At 45.0% G+C, this 18,439-nt stretch overlaps 1 protein-coding gene across 2 annotated transcripts in view; it reads left to right on the top strand.

Annotated features, from left to right (window-relative positions):
- LOC142804054 (spatacsin) overlaps positions 1-18,439 on the top strand; it is a 64,465-nt gene that overhangs the window by 26,355 nt on the left and 19,671 nt on the right. The window contains exons 20-27 of one of the 2 annotated variants that reach the window (XM_075890574.1): positions 1,247-1,421; positions 4,304-4,372; positions 5,010-5,161; positions 5,597-5,776; positions 7,758-7,865; positions 8,621-8,989; positions 10,322-10,438; positions 11,367-11,609. In XM_075890574.1, coding sequence (XP_075746689.1) covers positions 1,247-1,421; positions 4,304-4,372; positions 5,010-5,161; positions 5,597-5,776; positions 7,758-7,865; positions 8,621-8,989; positions 10,322-10,438; positions 11,367-11,609 — 1,413 coding nt within the window. Of the gene's footprint in view, positions 1-1,246; positions 1,422-4,303; positions 4,379-5,009; positions 5,162-5,596; positions 5,777-7,757; positions 7,866-8,620; positions 8,990-10,321; positions 10,439-11,366; positions 11,610-18,439 lie in introns of both variants that reach the window. The other variant, XM_075890569.1, reaches the window with a different exon arrangement.

Genomic DNA, 18,439 nt, shown 5'->3' with positions numbered 1-18,439 from the left:
AACTCGAAAATTGCTTAGGAACATTACTAGAGAGTAGCGCTGTTGCGCACATAAGCATGTAATATCTCATTTGTGACAAAGGAGTCACTGTCATTGGAGACACCATGGTATGCACACACTAACTGTTTCATACTTTATATGCGCTTTGCAAGAGTCAATAAAAGCAAAAGCTCACTTCTGTGGTTTTTGATGTGGGCTCAACTTTACACTACTTTTTGAAGGCAAAAGTCGTAGATGCCTCGTCAAACATGAAAAGTGACCATCGGCGCTGTTGTCAACAGGAAGGATGTAAAAAAATCATTATCATGGGATGAATTCATGCTATGACGTCATAGTTATTTCACTATGACACTGTGTAACTCGATGCCACATGATTACGTCTGTACATGACGTTTTTGCTTGGTCATAGTTGGGCAGAGCCTGGAGACATGTGAGGTGGAGAAAGCTTGTAATGCCTCTGATCTTCAAGGCAATGCAAGATATTGCGATGTTTAGAAAGTTTTCAGAGGTGGTGTATCAGTACAGCAGACTGAGAAGAAAAAGATGGCTTTTGCCTTCGAGTCATCTTACGCAAATGTGTAAGGGAGCTTATAAGTATTTTGCTTCTTAATTAAAGGGTATGGACCTAGAAATTTTGAATTGTCTTTTTTTTTTATTGAATGAAAGACCAAGTCCTGAAGAGCCTAGAAAATCTACTGCCATGTGTGAGCGCACCCTGACAAAGGGATTATAGTACACTTTTAAGTGCTTTTTTTATTTTGTTACTGTACCTTGGAATCGCAACACAGTATCAGATCCTTTTTATGTGCTAATGCAAGATACTGTGGCGTTTCCACTCCCACTTAGCAATATGGCTCTGCTCATGATGCGCAAATGAATTAGGAAGTTTTGATACCTGACGTCGTCACAGCTAGCCAGACTGCTGCGCGATGTCACTGAAAGTAGTACCGTAGCCTGACATCCATGCTAATGTTAATGTTGGCGGTTCGCCATGAGAAAGCAGACTTTACTATCAAAATAAGAGATCTTATTAGCATTTGATGAGCTTCACCCTTTCTGCTCAGAGCAGTCTCTGTAAACGGGAGCTTCGTACGGCCGCATTTGATGAGCTTCACCCTTTCTGCTCAGAGCAGTCTCTGTATACGGGAGCTTCGTACGGCCGAGTAAAATCGCCTTCGGAAAATTATTTAAATTGGTTTGCCGCATTGTGTGTTCTCTGTGCAAATGGCTCCGCCATTTGTTTCAGGTGCTGGAATTGGTGCCCCTTTTTGAAGGCGACTGCCTCAGAGAGCACCTAACTAAGGCCCTCTCTGTGGTGAGCTCCCTGCGACCGAGCGAACACCGTCGTAGAGACCTGAGGGCATCACTCTATGCTCGCATAGGTTTGCAAGCACCCGCTGCCAAGTCACAAGAACAGCAGGGTAAGTCCTGTGGAGAATCTTGCATGCACACGGCATTGAGTGAGTGATGCATAGAAAAAAAAAGGAATAAACTAATTCAATTAAACTCTGTCTGTAGGTTCTTAGTTTTTGTTATTTTCGTAGATGCAGTGTCCCATTTGAACACTGTTATTAGCTTCTCACTTCCTGACTGATACATTTCTTCTGATCTTGCTTTCTTCTCTATGGTCTCGCTAACAATTTGTGAATGGAGGTTTAGTAGTATATTTACGCTGTACACTTAGACACCGCAGACAATCAACAAGGAACCACGTAAATCTTTTGGCATCATCAGTGTGGCTTACTGTTCCCATTTTAACGTGATGGTGTTAAAAAGCTCGTTCTGCAGAAATCACTGTTTTGGTGTCGTTGGTTGTGAGCAAATAATCATACTTTCTGTGACCAAAAAAGTGAGAAAAGTTCAAAGAAAAAAAAAACGAACATTGTGTTTTAGTTAGAACCAAACCCAGGCCATCTGAAAGGATGGCAAGTAGGTATTTTTACGACAGAGCCACGCTACTGTTTGAAACTACTTTGGAAAAAAACGCTATATGAAAGTCATGTGATAAAGGAGACTCCTCAAAACGTGTAATATTGTGTGGAAAAAGTGCAGAATTGTGCCAAGCATCAAAACATGTGAATTGTTACGGGCGGGTGTTTTGAAGGTCCACTCATTACAAAGCTCTCAGACATATTGGCACATTCCCTCCTCGAGTTTTGTTATCACCCTATTTCACTGTCATTAATTCTCAGTGCAAATCGCGCCTACACTGTTTAAGAAGCTTGGGACTGCAGTAGATAATTTTGTTAAAATTACTTCCACTTTGTGAACATTACAGATTATTCTGGAACCTATGTCACCGCTAGCCATAACGCTAGAATATTCGATGGCAATTATATAAATGCCAACACGTTTCGCAGCTCATCAGTTGATTGACGGTTGACCCTCTGTTTGCCGCTATCAGTGCAAGTCTGCTACTGTAATCTGACTTTCTGTTTACCAGGCACAGGTTCGCCCAAATAAACAGTTTGATCTGACCATCCATTCTCTTGCCTTCAGCTACTTCACGCCTCGTGACATCATTAGTCATTATCAGCTGCAAAAGCACCAACAGAGTGAGCAGCTGTGTAGGTTCACGTGCTGCCGTATGAACGCGTTGTGTGGGCCTTTTGATGATTCGCAAAGAGAAAAAGTATGGCGTAGTGGGCACTTACCAATGGTACTTTTGTTATTTTCGTTCTTTTTTTTTCCTAAATTAAGCTAACGATTCATTTCAAAAGCAATTCATTTCTAAATATATTGTGGATGTAAACAACTTCATTTATACCACAAGGCACTGCCCATTTCAAGGCCGATCCCTGGCAGAGGGTCAGGACGGTTCAATAAGGATTAACCAACCAACCAACTTTCAGTGAGCATCCGAGGATAGTTTTGAACAACCAATGTTATGCGTGCACTCATTCATTTCCTTATGGCACGGTTGAGGTATGCAATGAGAACCAAAGCTGGGCTAGCAATTGAGAAAATGATGTGCACAGGGACCCATTATACTATTGAATTTTATTCTTAATTGCAAAACTCAAGCATCCTTCAAGTTTTGTTATGTTTATTAGTGACTCATTCATTTAATTATTAACAAGCACAGTTTCTACCCTATCTATGACATGTTCGTCAAACAAAGAAAAACTAAGCCTGCAGTCAGTGTGCTGACAATGATATTGTCTTCATTAGGGATCAGATTAAGACGAAACCTGTCGAAATGTTGTCTCCAGGCTGAGGCCTTCCTTTTCCATCTGCTGTTGAATACTGAAGCTTCCGTCTTCCTGTGAAACTTTATCTTGTTTGGCTCTGTTCTATGGGTTATATAGCTCAATTTTTCACTGCCATTGATACTCGAGTTTGTTGAACTCTGTATGGGCTTGTTTTAAGTGGGAAGCACTTTAGGAGCCATGGCTGTCGTATGCTGTCTTATGCCGTTATCATCACATTTCGCTTGGTGTAACCCTAGCAAAGCGGCTGTCGTGTGCTGGCGTGCCGAGGCGGTGACGACGACAAAATCTGCAAAGGTGCGAGCAGAGCTAGCCCTGTTGTGTGCTGGCGTGTCGATTCAGCAACACCACGTATGGCATATCCATCTGTAGCACAGCCATGTATAGCAAGGGGGATGGTAAGGGAAGTGAGCCTGAGGAGGAGGGAAAGGAGAAAGAATGGGAGGAGGAAAAGAACATGCTGTCATCTTATGTAGCCACGTGGTGTCATGCACACAAAACAACGTCTAGCATAGCCATGTAAACAAGGGTGTGGGTAAGGGAAGTGATGGTGGGGATGAGGAACATGAAAAGTTAGGGTAAAGAATAGCATAGCTATGTATGGCGTAAGGCAGGCAAAACCATGTGAACTATAACAATGAATAGCAAGAGGGTGGGGAGGGTGTTGCGAGTGTTAGGATGATGGAAAAAAGGGAAGAAAGAAGGGCAAGGCATGGCCTAGTCATGTATGGCATCACGCAGGCAAAACAACATAGCCATGTCTAGCAAGGGGTGTGTGAAAATGAAGTGAGGGTAGAAGGAAGGGAAGGGAAGAATGGGAAGAAGGAAGGGATCAAGTAAAGCATACCAAGCAGCCCCTCAACACACACATCTTGAGTTCGTCTCTGAAGGACAGTCATCATTGCTCCGCACTTTCTACAACTTTCATGTTGCGTGCAACTGCATAAACTTTTATAATTGTAGTACACCGTTGGCTCTGAGCGTTTTGCAAGCTTAGGTCATCTTTCATCCATTGCCATAAGGTATAGAAAATGTGCAAATTCTTGCAGCCTAATTGATGTCATTCGACGACTTCTTTTTCCCATGTTTTTCAGAGAACGCGGCTGAGAATGATGCACTGTCTGTCTGCAGCAATGAAAGCATCGATGCTGCTGTTCTGGCTGGTACGGGTATGTAGTAGTACTTGTTATTTCAAGTGCAAACTTTGAGCTCTGAGATGTTCATCACAGTTAATAGCTTTCATTTCTGTTTTCTTTTGTCGATCCCATTAGAACAAATGTAGAATCAAGACTGGAAAACTGTAGACAGGTGAACTTTTTTGAGGAAGCTTTATTGTTACATAAATTCTTGACACCTGTAATGTGCAGGAGTCTTCAGAAATGTAAGCCCCTATCACTACAAGTAGTCATAGTCAAAACTAGTGGAGCATTGCAGCTTATCTTGATGTGTAGTTTAGCAAGAATTACAAAAAGAAATGCATTCTTCTTATTAAATTGGACTATTGCCTTTTGTCAGGAGCTGAACTTGCTTAAACTTGCTATTTAATTGAACTTGCATGCTATTGACATGAGAGCAGGACAATTACATGGAGGAGTTTTACCTAGTGACCCGCAGTTTAATTGTACTTCTGTTATACTGAACTGTTGTATAATGTAAATGGACAGCCAAGGTTTTCTAGCATTCATAAGCAAACTATTCTATCATCAGAAATAGAACACTTATTGGGATTTTTTTTACTTTTGATTGAAAATGTGCAGCTTCAGGTGTTTTTTGTTTGAACGTGAACTGCCTCCTTTGCAGAACAACACTACTCCTCGGAGCTCATGGAACTGGTTTTGCAGTGTAGTGCAAGCAATACATCGGGCAGCGCAGTGGTTGCGTGGGAACGATTCTTTCGTGCAGCAGCTGCACTGCAGCACCAGACACCGTGCCTGCTTGCTGGCTGTTGTCCTGTGAGTATCTTTCTCACCTTCTCTCTTTTTCCCTGCTCCTAATTCACGTAATGGACCAAATTACGATTTGATCTCATGCATTATATATCATGGGATCTAATATATGTCATTGTTGCTGCAGAACTTACCTTGCTAAATATTTCTAATTTTTGTGAAGTGCTAAAAAGACTCTAGAATTTTTCTTTCGGTGAAGTTTAGTGTATCTTGCTTTGATGGATGCCTAGACTCGAAATTACTGCTATCTTGACGCCAAAAATTGAATGTCTAATATATATTTCATTTGACGTGATTATGTGATCTTTGGTATGCAGTGGGGTTGATAATGGTGGACATTAGTTAATGAACCCTTTGTACCTGGACTAAGATGCTGTGGACATCATGTTGAATGTGTATGTGTATAAGGCTTTAAGCACTTCTTTTCCCCACCTATTTCAGGATGCTCCTATGGGCAGCTGCTTAGCGCTTTGGTTACAGCTGTGCTTGGGCACCTATAACATGAAGTCAAGTGAAGGTGCCATGGAGTTGACGTTGGTTGATCTGCAAGAGACTATGGAGGAAGCAGTGCGCAAGGGACGCCTCCGCACTTTGCACCTGGGGCTGCAGCTCTTCTTACCGGTATGGTTGGCTAAACATTCTGAAAAATCTCATTGCATCGTGGCGTTTAGCGAAGTGCGGTATGCAAATGAAGTGCTATAAAAACCGAAGTGACCTTCTCTGAGCGAGCAGCATGTGGAGAGGGAATGGCTTATTGTGATGTGATGTCACAGGTTGCCAAAATTTGTGACATCATCATGAGTCATCACATAGCATGGTCACTTGGTTAAAGATAGGTCGATCCTGTAGGTAATTCTACAATGTGTGAAATGCAGCAAGCTACACAGAAGGGGGTGGAACAATGCAGTCAATTTGGAATGTAAAGGTACCCTAATGCATGGTCTCGCACAATGTGGCTTGTTAGTTTTGTGTCTTGCAAAATGTCTGGTGATCGTACAATATATAATTTATTAGCAAGTGTACAGCAGGCTTTAACCATCAGATTTTACAAAGAGTAAACATGCATAAATATCTGAATAAATATTACAGCATTCGAATTTGCTGCAACATGAACTGAAATTATCTGAAGTTTTTAAGTATTACAAAGGAACGAGTGAACATAAAAATCATATGGAAGCCCCTGTAAATGTGGTTTCACTGCCAGGAGGAGGTTCTACATTGCAAGTACACCTATTCAGAAATCTACACTGTTACAAACCCCTACTTCAACATTAAATGAACACATTACTCTCACATTGATTATCATTTCTGAAGTTCAAAAGCTTATTATACCAGCTTATATTCTCTAAGTATAGTTAATTTTAAATTGTAACATGTTTTACAGCTTATCACTTGCATGCTTACAAAAATCAGATTCTGCTGCTAGTATTCAAAGCAGCTTCCACTTCCCTTTGAACCAAAAAGCATGACATTTGCACATACCTTGTTTCAACTGTAAAATATTGTCCTAGTTAGTTGGATTGTGACAAATATACTGATTTTTCTTTATATTAGATATATGCTATTCGAACTCAATATATATTGATTTTTTATATTCCATATATGCTATTAGAGTTCCATTAAGAATTATTTGACCAGATGACTATTTGCTGTGAATTCGCTTTGAATATAAAATTTATTATTTGCACATGCCTAGCAGAGAGTTAATTTGCTACACAACTTTTTTATGTGCTGAACCAATTTGCTCAGATTTCTTAGCAGTAAATTGTATTGTCCATTTGCGTGTAATAAATGACACTTTCATCTCATGAGATATGATGGTTGTGATACAGATGTAAAACAATTACAAAAGTTTTGCTATAGTTTTATACATTGAGCAACACAGGCTGCTTTGAAAATGATCAGAGGGATCCAAAAAGCATGATTCTTAAAGATTCACTCTAGCTTAAATAAACAAGAATATTAAAGTATAACAAAACTACAAGTTTTTCTACCTGTGTGGGAGGCTTCTTTGGTATACACTAACACAAATTGAGTGGAGGATGCACGCAGTCCACTGCTAGTCGCTCATGCTTCTGTGAATTTCCAATCCAATAAGGGGCCGCAGTTGTTGCACACCGATTCGTCACGACAGATGAACCACGATTCCAGGACTTTTGCTTCCTTCCACGTTTGTTCCCGAGCCTGTGCTGTTGCATTGTTGAAGTTGAATGCATGCCTTGTTGTCCAGCGATTTTCAAGAGTTTTGTCTTGGAATGCGTGGCATCGGTGGACTTAGAGACGTTTCGTTTGTGGCAAAACATCTCTGTAATTTTTATATAAGTTTGTTGAGTTAATTTGGAGTAAAACTTTCAGAATCATGAATTCACTTGGCTTTTGGAAAATTTTTGTCCTAAATACAGTATAAAAATATGGACTTTGCATTAATTAGGCAGGAGCACATGACTCAGCAGTGGCACGAATTCTAATGTTTTTTCTTGGAAATGTAGGAATTGGAACAGATGCATATATTCCTTATGGTGGTCATGTGTCTGTTCTTTTTGCCCTGTATTTGTATTGTTTGAAGTGACTGTCTCGAATTTCCGGCAATCTTTTCTTGCAGGAAAGTATCCTGGTCACCCTGGTGGAGCTTCTTATTTTTCTTTTCCTTGAACGTGACAAGGGGCAGTCGGCGTCATCACTCGAGAACCTGAGAGCTCGCTTTGCAAAGGTTTGTTTGAATTTTATTTATTTGTTAAAAGCTATATATTATGGTGTCGTATGAATGCCTTTTGTTTTATGTTCCTGTTAATGATTAGCTTTTCATAACAAGGGAGAAAGAAAAATGAGTTTTGTCAGTGATGTACACGCTATTGACATCGTGCTTGTAGTGTGAATTTATAACAATAGGGTAAGACTTGTGGTGGTGTTGTAGTTTTCTGTGCCCTTAATATTCAGACAGCAGCTTCGTAAGAAAAAAAAATAAAATAGAATTATTACTACGTTAAAAGATGCAAAACGCACCAGTGAGTGCTTTCAAAGCCATGTCTCTGGTAACTCTTTTAAATAATTGTCTGCAGCTGTGTTATCTTCAGAAGGCTGCCTAAATAGCTCTGGTTACAGTAAGTCACATATATTGCAGCCTATTAAGGGGCTACTTGCAATGTTTTGAGAAAATTTTGGCCTTGGATACATCTTAAAACATGGTTATGTAAACGGAAGGAGTAATGATGTGGTGCTGCCGATGTTGTGCAAAACTTTGTTGAAACGGTGCATGCAAAACTCTTCGTGCCATGAACAGTTTCACTGGTTGCAATCTTCTTGACTCCAACCTTCGATTCGGGGCCTGTTTCAGAGTACGAGGGTAAAAATTTGTATATATCTGTATGACCATGTGAACTTGGCTCAGGAATTCACTCTTCAGTTTTATAAGATCTAAATTGCCATTTCAGTTGTCATTTTCTCATTGACAGTTTTGCATTGCAGCTGAGTGCGACTTGCACGCTAGGCTCAGGTGTCGGGTCTCGGGTTTGGCTGAAGGAGACACTGCGAAGGCTGCTTAATGCTTCATTTGCGCTCTGTCGCTCGCACAAGGACGTGGAGGCCCTGCTCCATCACTGTGCCTCCCTCTACAATGTCAGTAATCTGATCGAACTGGCACCCTTGCTGGCCTCGTTGAGCCCATCACTGTATGTGGGCTTCGACTGGTCCCTTCTGTGGGCGGCAACTCCTGCAGAACACGCTCGTGCTGTGGCTACACTGGTTGCACTACTCAACGAGGCGGGCCATTTCGCGTCTGCTCTACAGTTGGCACGAGCGGCACAGCTGCCGTTGGCCGACGTTGCTATCAGTCAGGTAGGCACTGCACAGCAGTACAAAAAGTCAGGTCCGCTGGTACTGCTCAGTTCGTTGAGCAATAGCAGCATTGGAAATCAAAAGAGATGGAAAGGAAACATGGTGAACACGAATGACAGTTCTCATCATGAGCTTTAAGCTTAGCACAGTGTGTGACTGCATCTTGCTTTCCATGTCGTATTATTTTCTTTGGTGACTCTTGGAAAAATACTGAAACTGTTGACCTGCCGTGGGCCATATATACCGGTTCTGTCGATATTGGCAAGCTCCAGCTATTAAAAACAAGTTTTAAACCAGATACATAATAGTGGCAGGCTTATATATTTCTGCAAGTGCCACTGATAAGATTATTAACCAGTTTATAATACACTATGACTTTCTCTTGTGTGCTTATCATAGTCTCAAAATTGATGCATGTGAGGGCTCAGCTCGTCACGAATGAATTCAGGCTGTGGTTTCAGTATGACCATTCTCTAACTTAAATATTGAATACATATCCATGCCTGCTGACTTTCTGAGCCAAAGAGAGTTGAATGTATTCGCAATTGCACTCACTTCATTATCACTGTAAAGTGGGACATTAGAATTTAGAACTCTAGCAGTCGTCGGTTTTGTCACCTTAGGTCTTGGGCGGTAACTTGCTACTAATAACATTTTAGCAGTGACCAGCAACCTTTTTCGATAACTTCTCATTTTTACTAGTTATGCTAGTTACTTTCTTATATCAGTAACCTATAACTGTAGCAATTGCTTTGTACTCATTAAAGGCAAGGTTACATTGTTAGAGTTTTTAAAATGTATATGGTTGCTTCTAACGAAATAATGCCATCTTTTAGATAAAAGAAGAGGGGAAGAACAGAGGTAGATAATGCTGTAGTCTATATTTATCAAGGAGAGTGATACATCTCTTGTCACAAATCTAAACTGAAATGAAAGGCATCATTTGTATTTGTGACATTTAAATTAGCATTCTTTGATTAATGAAAAAAACTATTATGTTACTTCATTGTCTGCAACCATACCTGTAAGAAATTACTTTGTTGAAACTTTTAAGTGCAGTTGTAACAGGGGGAATTTCGTTTCTGCTGGCAACATGCCCACGCCTGATCAGTCGCAACTACATCCAGCTGGCTCTCACAGTGAGATAGCTGTCACGCAGAAAAGATGTATGTAAGCTTATGTGAAATTAACTGCAATTAGGTGGCAAGTGTTTGAAGTGTCTATGCAGTTTGCATTTCTAGCAGCTTTCAGTGTAATGCACAGAGAGCTGAATTTCTAACGGTCTCTTGCTTATACTTCTGGATAGATTAATTTACTTTTTTTGTTTTCTAGCTTGAGCTTCGTTTTGATGCCCTGCGAGGAGCAACAGACATTACCTTCTGGGATGATTGTGATAAGGTGCTGAAGGATTGTGAAGTAGATGCCACCATGGCATACTCATTTCTCAAGGTATCTCATTTGCTCTTTGTTTTCTGAGCGTTTGGCCTGATTTTGTCACGTGACTGATTGCATGAAGTTGTTTACACTGGTGTCCTGAGATTATGCTAGTTATGTTGTGTTACTGTTGTGGGAACATTAATAAATGTATAAAGAAGTTTTTCAAGTGTTTTATTCGTCACAAAAAACAGTCAACTCATCTTATTTTCAATTCCTTCTTTTAAGTGACTTTGTAGCCCCTTAACTGAACAACATGTGGATTCGAGCTAGTTTATTAGGTCTATTCGTCTGACAACACAATGATTCTAGGTTTGTAATGTTATAGAGCAATGACTTTTAAGGAATAGTAAATTGTTGATAGTAGACCTGTTGCTTATGAGTGTAAACATTAACTGGCCTGCTGCAGTTAGTTGTTGCAGCATCTGGGTCTGCGAAGTTGTGGTGTATTCTGTTGTTGCTGCTGTAGTGAATGAGCACAAATAATTGAGCAAGAAAGGTCCATTTATAATTATCTTTGCTGCTGTGGGATATTGGGCTGAAAAAATTCCATTGGAATTTATAAAAAAGAAATGCAGTGATTTGATATAATGCATGATGTGAGGCTTGTCTTTAGTACACACTGACTGCTACTAATACTGCACCTTTAGTTGAGATTAGCTAATACAGCCAAGTGGTGCAGCAGGTATGTAAGATGCACTTAATTCATTTTAAAACATGATATTTAGGTTTCTTTCTATCACATAGTGCGTGCTTCGTGTGACTCTACTCAATCTGTAGTTGCACTCGTTTCATTTTAATGTCTATGCATTGCATATTGCAGTGCTGTGGTTCTTTTTTGTAGCCACAGCACAGTATCAACAGCCGCTATTGCACCATGTTTGAGGTTGTGTTGCCTGCATTTTCACTTTAAGCCTCAATAAAGTTGGTGTCCTCTGTGCAGAGCAAAACAGAAATGCTGGCCACAGATGAGGAGCGCCACTACGTTGGTCGTATCGCTCTGCGCTGGCTGCAGGCAAGTCCTGCATGGCCGTCTCCACAGGCTGAGCACTGGGAGGCCAGAGTGTGGCTCTGGTGCATACGCAGTGGAAGCAGGCCACAACTAGAAGGTGCCGGTGGTGGAGGGCCTCTGGTGATGCCGTCACCACCAAGCCCTGGTGTCTGCGAAACGTTGACCGACCCACTGGTGAGTACTTCTGCAATTTTTTTTCTTTTCACAGTAATTAATTTTACAGGCAAAGCACCTTAGGTTCTAGACTTGTCCGTAATGTGTGCTCATGGTGATAGTGACGCTGATGACGACAGAGAATAAGCGCTTTCTAAACCACACATTCTCTTTCTGCTATGAATGAAAACGAACATGAATGTACGCTCGCCCGCAAAAGGCCACGTCAACACAGACAACAAGGTGCTACGTAGGCGAGATCTCACGAAGCAACGGCAAAGGTGCAACGCCAACAATGGGCTGCTACCCTGGAGTTGTACCACGAAAAGTGGCAGCTCAATGTTAAAAACACATTGTCCATACTGTACACACGCATTGTCACTCATCTACATGTGCGAGTGGGCAGTGTCACAGGTAATTTACTGTAAGAACGATCCCCAGAGCTTCACCCACTTGTTATGATTCACTTCAGGTAGATGTTTGGATTTTATTCAGCTTTTCTACGCACTACTGACATCACGTGCTTGTCTCCCATCCAACCCGCCAATCCTAAGCCGAGTGTGTCAATGGCATGCTGTGGAAGTGAGGGGAGGATGCTAGGGGGACGCTTACCAGGCGTGCATTGAGACATGAAAAGGGTCACATGAGTGTGCTGTATGGGGGGTGACGCGGGGATCAGGTGAACCCACGTTGCACAGGTAGCCCACGCTCCCCATTCTGTAGGTAAGAAGGAGCAAATTCTGCGCAAGTCAACGCGGCTTGTCCCTTCCAGCTTTCCAAAAGCTGCCCATCACTGTCACCTGTTGCTCACAATAAAAAAGAGGGCTGGCCGCCATAGTCGAGGTAGTCGAAAAAGCTGCGTGTCGGCAACATGCATGAAATCATGGTCACTTATCGAGTTAAGTGGGCCGATGCAACCTGCAGCCAAAAAAGGAAGAGCATCGGCCATGCTGACATTATCCTGGATTTTGTAAAGATGCCCGCATGTGCGCACTGAGGGTCAGCGTGGAAAGCTGAACATATTGCAGCACGAAGATGGCGAGGTATGACAAGTAGCCACTTTCGGCCCTCAGACTTGTAATTCCTGCGATAAAGGAGGCCATCGCGGACCTCAAAGTGAGCCGCTTGACGGCGCAACGTTCGAGAAGATGGAGTAGTCGAAGGATCTGAAAGGAATCGCAGAAGAGAGCTGATCCAGTCGTCCTTGCGTTGCTCAGACGCCATGTCACAGTTATCTGGGAACGCAACCATTTCGTCCACGGCAGATAAACATGCAGAGCTTTCAGCGGACATAGGTGCGCGTGATAAAGCGTCGGCATCAGTGTGACGTCGGCCAGACCTGTAGACAACACGCATGTCGAACTCTTGCAACCGCAAAGCCCAGCGAGCTAAACGGCCGGAGGGGTCCTTCAATGTGGATAACCAACAAAGCGCATGGTGATCGGTGACTACGTCGAAAGGGCGACCATATAGGTACGGTCTAAATTTACCTAGAGCCCATATAATTGCCAGACACTCCTTCTCTGTCACAGAATAGTTCTTCTCCGCTTTGGTGAGGGTACGGCTTGCGTATGCGACTACGTACTCCTGGAATCCCGATTTACGCTGCGCGAGCACGGCGCCGAGTCCAACACCGCTGGCATCGGTGTGTACCTCCGTCGGAGCAGTCGGGTCGAAATGGCGCAAGATTGGTGGCGAGGTTAACAGACGGCGCAACTTTTCGAAAGCATCGTCACAGGTGGGTGACCAAGCGTAACTTTTCGAGTCACTGCGTAGAAGTTCAGTCAAGGGGGCGGTGATCATAGCAAAATTCCGAATGAAGCGGCGGAAATACGAGCAGAGGCCAAGAAAGCTGCGCAGATCCTTCAGAGACGCAGGTTTAGGGAACTCTGCAACTGCCCGAAGCTTGGCTTTGTCAGGAAGAATACCCTCTTTAGATACAACATGACCGAGGATGGTGAGCTGACTTGCGCCGAAGCGGCATTTCTTAAGGTTGAGCTGAAGGCCGGCGTCAGTTAGGCACTGCAGCACTTCATCTAGCCTGCGGAGATGCGTTGGAAAATCCGGGGAAAATATAATCACGTCATCCAAGTAGCACAGGCATGTTTTCCACTTCAGGCCACGCAAAAGATTGTCCATCATCCGCTCGAATGTTGCGGGTGCGTTGCAAAGACCAAAAGGCATGACACAGAATTCGTAAAGGCCATCAGGTGTGACAAAGGCCGTCTTAGGCTGATCTTCAGGTGCCAGAGGGACTTGCCAGTAGCCACTCCGTAAGTCAATAGAAGAGAAGAACTCCGCACCTTGGAGGCAGTCAAGGGCATCGTCGATTCTCGGTAACGGGTAAACGTCCTTTTGAGTTATTTTGTTAAGACGACGGTAGTCAACACAGAAGCGAATTGACCCGTCCTTCTTCTTAACGAGAACGACTGGAGATGCCCAGGGGCTGTTCGAAGGCTGGATGACGCCACGCTTGAGCATGTCAGCTACTTGGTCATCGATAACCTGGCGCTCGGCTGCGGACACGCGATAGGGTCTTTGACGCAATGGCGCATTGGTACCCGTGTTGATGCGGTGACACACGGCTGACGTGCGGCCGAGGGGAGTATGCTGGCAGTCGAAGGAATAACGGTACTTGTTCAGTAGTCGTAAAAGCTGAGCACGTTGCGAAACGGTTAACGTGTCGGCGATGGAGCTGCTCAGTACGTCCGGCCTAGTAGTCTGCGGCGAAGAGGCACAGGTCACTCCGGCGACTTCGTGTTCGGCGGAAGGACCAGCCGGCATGTCGATAATTGCAGAAGGGTCGAGACTGTAAACACGCCCGACGCACTCACCCCGAAGTAGTGTTACAGGACATGACAACAGGTTCGAAATGAGTAGTCTACTGACGCCGTCATGAAGTTCTAGAAGGGCATAAGGTAGCGGCGAACACTTGCGACGAACGAAAAGAGCAGATGGCGTGAAAAGGGCACTAGACTCCGCGAGAGAGTTGCAAGACACCATGGTAAGGTCAAAAGAGTGCGGCGGTATGATGACGTCTTCAGCAACAAATAGTTTGTCCCCGGTTTCATGAGCATCATATAATGGAGCGTCGTCAAACACTTCAAATGCCACCTCAGCGCGCGAGCAATCGATGACGGCCTTATTAGCGGAGAGAAAATCCCAGCCCAAAATGAGGTCATGGGAGCAGGAATCCAACACTAGCAATTCAACGACATAAATGAGGCCATCAATCGCGATGCGAGCAGTACAAGCAGCGGCCGGTGTGACGTGATCTGCGCTGGCTGTACGAAGTGATATACTAGCTAGTGGCGTCATAACTTTTTTCAGCGAGCGGCAGAGTCTAGCACTTATCACTGAAACTGCGGCACCAGTGTCGACAAGAGCGAGTGCAGCGACGCCGTCCACATGTACGTCCAGAACATTCGTTGGTGAAGTGAGAGGTCTTGGTCTTTTCGCTGGCGACGCAGTTCCTGCCTCCGGAACTGCGGCAATTAGTTTTCCCGCTCCGGCGATGAAGGACGACGACGCATCGGCGATGGCGAGCGGCGTCGAGGTGATGGCGAGCGGCGGTTAACAGGAGGGCGGTGGTCGGCGTATGATGACATCTGGTCGGGTGGCTGAGAGCCTGTGAACGAACGGCGCGGTGGCACATAAAGGGCAGGTTCGAAGGTCTGGTCGTAGCTCTGTCGGTAGACAGGAACGCGCCGACGGCGGTATCGCGCTATGTGGCCAGGTAGCCCACAGGCAAAGCATATTGGGCGATTGTCGAGTGTACGCCATTGTCCACTACTCTGGACGGACCTTGGCTGAGCGAACCGAGGAGTGGGTCGGAGCGGCACGGCTGAGGGAAGTGACGTAAAAGTCTGAAGAGGTGGTCGAGCCGCTACTTCAGCATAGCTTAGAGGTGCATTTACCTCGGCACAGGCAACAGGGCTCGGCAAGGGTGAAGTGTCACGGGCAGATGGCAGAGCCGCGCAAACTTGCTCCTGGATGACCTGGCGAATGTTTGCTGGCAGAGGTGACGCTGGTTGGCCGGCTGTTGATAGCAGCGATAGCTGACGAGCGACCTCAGCACGAACAAACTCCTTAATCTGCGATAGCAGCGACTGGAGGTCAGATGTGGTGGTCAGGCTGGAGAGGGTGTCATCCGGGACGTCAGGGCGTCGAGTGAGGAGACGCTGTCGTTGCAGCTCGTCGAAACTCTGACACAACTCAATGACCTCAGAGACAGTGACAGGGTTCTTGGAGAGCAGCATTTGAAAGGCGTCGTCGGAAATGCCTTTCATGATATGTCGCACCTTGTCAGTTTCTGCCATCGACCGGTCGACACGCCGGCAGAGGTCAAGGATGTCCTCTATGTAGCTGGTGAATGTCTCACCAGTTTGTTGGGACCGGCCTCGTAGGCGTTGTTCTGCGCGAAGTTTGCGCACACCAGGGCGTCCGAAAACATCTGCGATGCAGGTTTTGAAGGTAGTCCAGGTGGGGATATCCGCCTCATGGTTTCTGTACCACAGCTTGGCAACATCCGTTAAATAAAACATCACGGTGCCAAGCTTTGTGGGATCGTCCCATTTGTTAGTAGCGCTGGCTCGTTCATACGATTCCAGCCAATCCTCAACGTCTTTCTCGTCGGTGCCGCTGAAGATGTCGGGTTCTCGCAAGAGCTGTGCACCGGGACAGCTCCTGCGTGGCGAAGCCGGTGGGGGTGTGAAGACAGCGTCGTCAGGCATGACGGACTGCAGAACTGCAGCTTTCGGCTACGCAGTTCCAGGACTGGGGAAGACCGCAGCACCTCCACCAAAATATAATGTAAATGCAAGGTAAACAGCGGTAGCGGCGTCGGTACCGAAGCAGCAAGAGCAGGCCGAGTATACGGGCAGCGTCGCAGCAGCAACCAGGCAGTCCTCGCTCGTGCCTCGCGCCCACGTGTCGATGTCGCTGCAGTAGTGGGCATTCCTCTTCACTACATGTGTAATAGAACAAACCTGTAGTAGCCACAACAAAAGTTTTTAGAAGACATTGGTGGTTTGAACACTTCTTGTTTGATGAGTTGTCCGTTGAGGTGGTGTAGAGATGGATGCGGTCTTCGACTGCTGACCCAAAGGTAGCGGGTTCGATACTGGTCGCGGCAGGCGCATTTTTATGGAGGCAAAATGGTAGGGGTCCATGTGCTGTGCTATGTCATTGAGCATTCAGGAACACCAGATGGTAGAAATTTTTGAAGCCCTCCACTATGGCACCTCTCATAATTGTATCATGGTTCTGAATCTGTCTGTCTGTCTGTCTGTCTGTCTGTCTGTCTGTCTGTCTGTCTGTCTGTCTGTCTGTCTGTCGATCGACCAATATATCTAGCCAGCCAGCCGCCTACGACTTTTAGCTCTCCTGGCCGTTTTAATAATGGTATTGATACTAAATTTGGTATGGCATAACATGACTGTATGAAGAACATATTTGTGTAGTCATAAGAAGAAAATTATGACATGTATGTCATGAATGTCATGATTTATATTTCATGGTCCTGCAGCTCTTGCGGTGGTTTCTTTCACATGACATGTTGCAAAACTAGGATGGTATGGCATGATTGCATGGCGAACACAAGCGACAGACCCTAGCATGAAAATCATGACATGCGGGTCATGTAACAACATGACTACCTGTCACACTGATGATGCGTTCGTGGCCGTTTCGCCAACTTCACATATTCCAAATTAGGTATTACGTGACGCCTATGGATGATAAAGGTATGTGACTGGTGCAAACATGATAATCACGAGATGTGTGTCATGTGAGAACATGACTACATGCCACAGTCAAGGCTTCAATACATAGACGTGACATGGCGCACGTGCGTGTCGGCGTTCGTTTCGGCACGTCATGCCGGCGTTGCCACGCCAGGTACTGGTCCTGTTATATACTTGCAGGCGCGCACTGCGCTGCGTTGCTTTGACGCATCGTTTCAGCGCATCCAGTGTCTCTCCGTCACGAAAAGAGGGAGATGCACTGCTGTTTCGGTAAAGCATTGGCGCGAAATGCAGCACGTCGCATTTCGCGCCGGTTGCCATCAGGCCACGCTGACGGACGCTGGTCGCGCTCAGCATCAGACTATAGAGTGCTCGCGTTTTGATAAAGTAGCGTCGCTGTTCCCAATGTACACGCGCTCCAACGCTACATTGGAGTATACAGTAAAAGCTCGTTAATTCAACACCCGTTAATACAGAAATTCGGATAATTCGGACGGCTCTATTGGTCCCAGCCAAAGTGCATGTTAATCTATGGGACCAAACCTTCGTTATTTCGTCGGAATTCGGCTCCGCACCGCTTAATTCGGACAAATTCTGACGGCTGCTGCTACTAAAAAGTGTGATAAAGCAGCGCTGGCACCACGGGAGTAAAACCGAAACCTGAGTGGCATCGCCATCATCATCAACTAGTGGGGGCGATCGCAGCGTCACTGAACGTCGGCGTCTTCTTTCTTCTCCTCTCAGCGCCTCCGACGCCATTTTCCCTTGTGTTGTCGTGTCGGAACCATCTCTTCTTGCGGAGTTCTCTTTTTCTTCCATTGTGACCGTATTTGCATGCCGCCACCATCGTGCGCTACAGTGATGGCAGCGCCAAAAAAGCGGCAGAACTACGACGCGAAGAACTTGGCGACTAAAGTGGAAATTTCAGAAGCACTGAAGAACGGTGAATCGCGACAGCAGGGTATGACCAAGTACAATGTGAAGCGGAGCACGTTGGGAACGTACGTGAAAAATGAACAACAGATTCGACAAGCCTTCGAAAGCGAGAAGTTTCATGCCTCTAGAAAGCGGTTGCGAACCGCAGCTCATCCCCAGCTCGAAGAAGCT

This window comes from Rhipicephalus microplus, chromosome 1 (assembly GCF_043290135.1).
Source record: "Rhipicephalus microplus isolate Deutch F79 chromosome 1, USDA_Rmic, whole genome shotgun sequence".
Taxonomy (NCBI): domain Eukaryota; kingdom Metazoa; phylum Arthropoda; class Arachnida; order Ixodida; family Ixodidae; genus Rhipicephalus; species Rhipicephalus microplus.
Note: the sequence above shows the minus strand (reverse complement) of the source record. Positions and strands in the feature narration are given on the sequence as shown.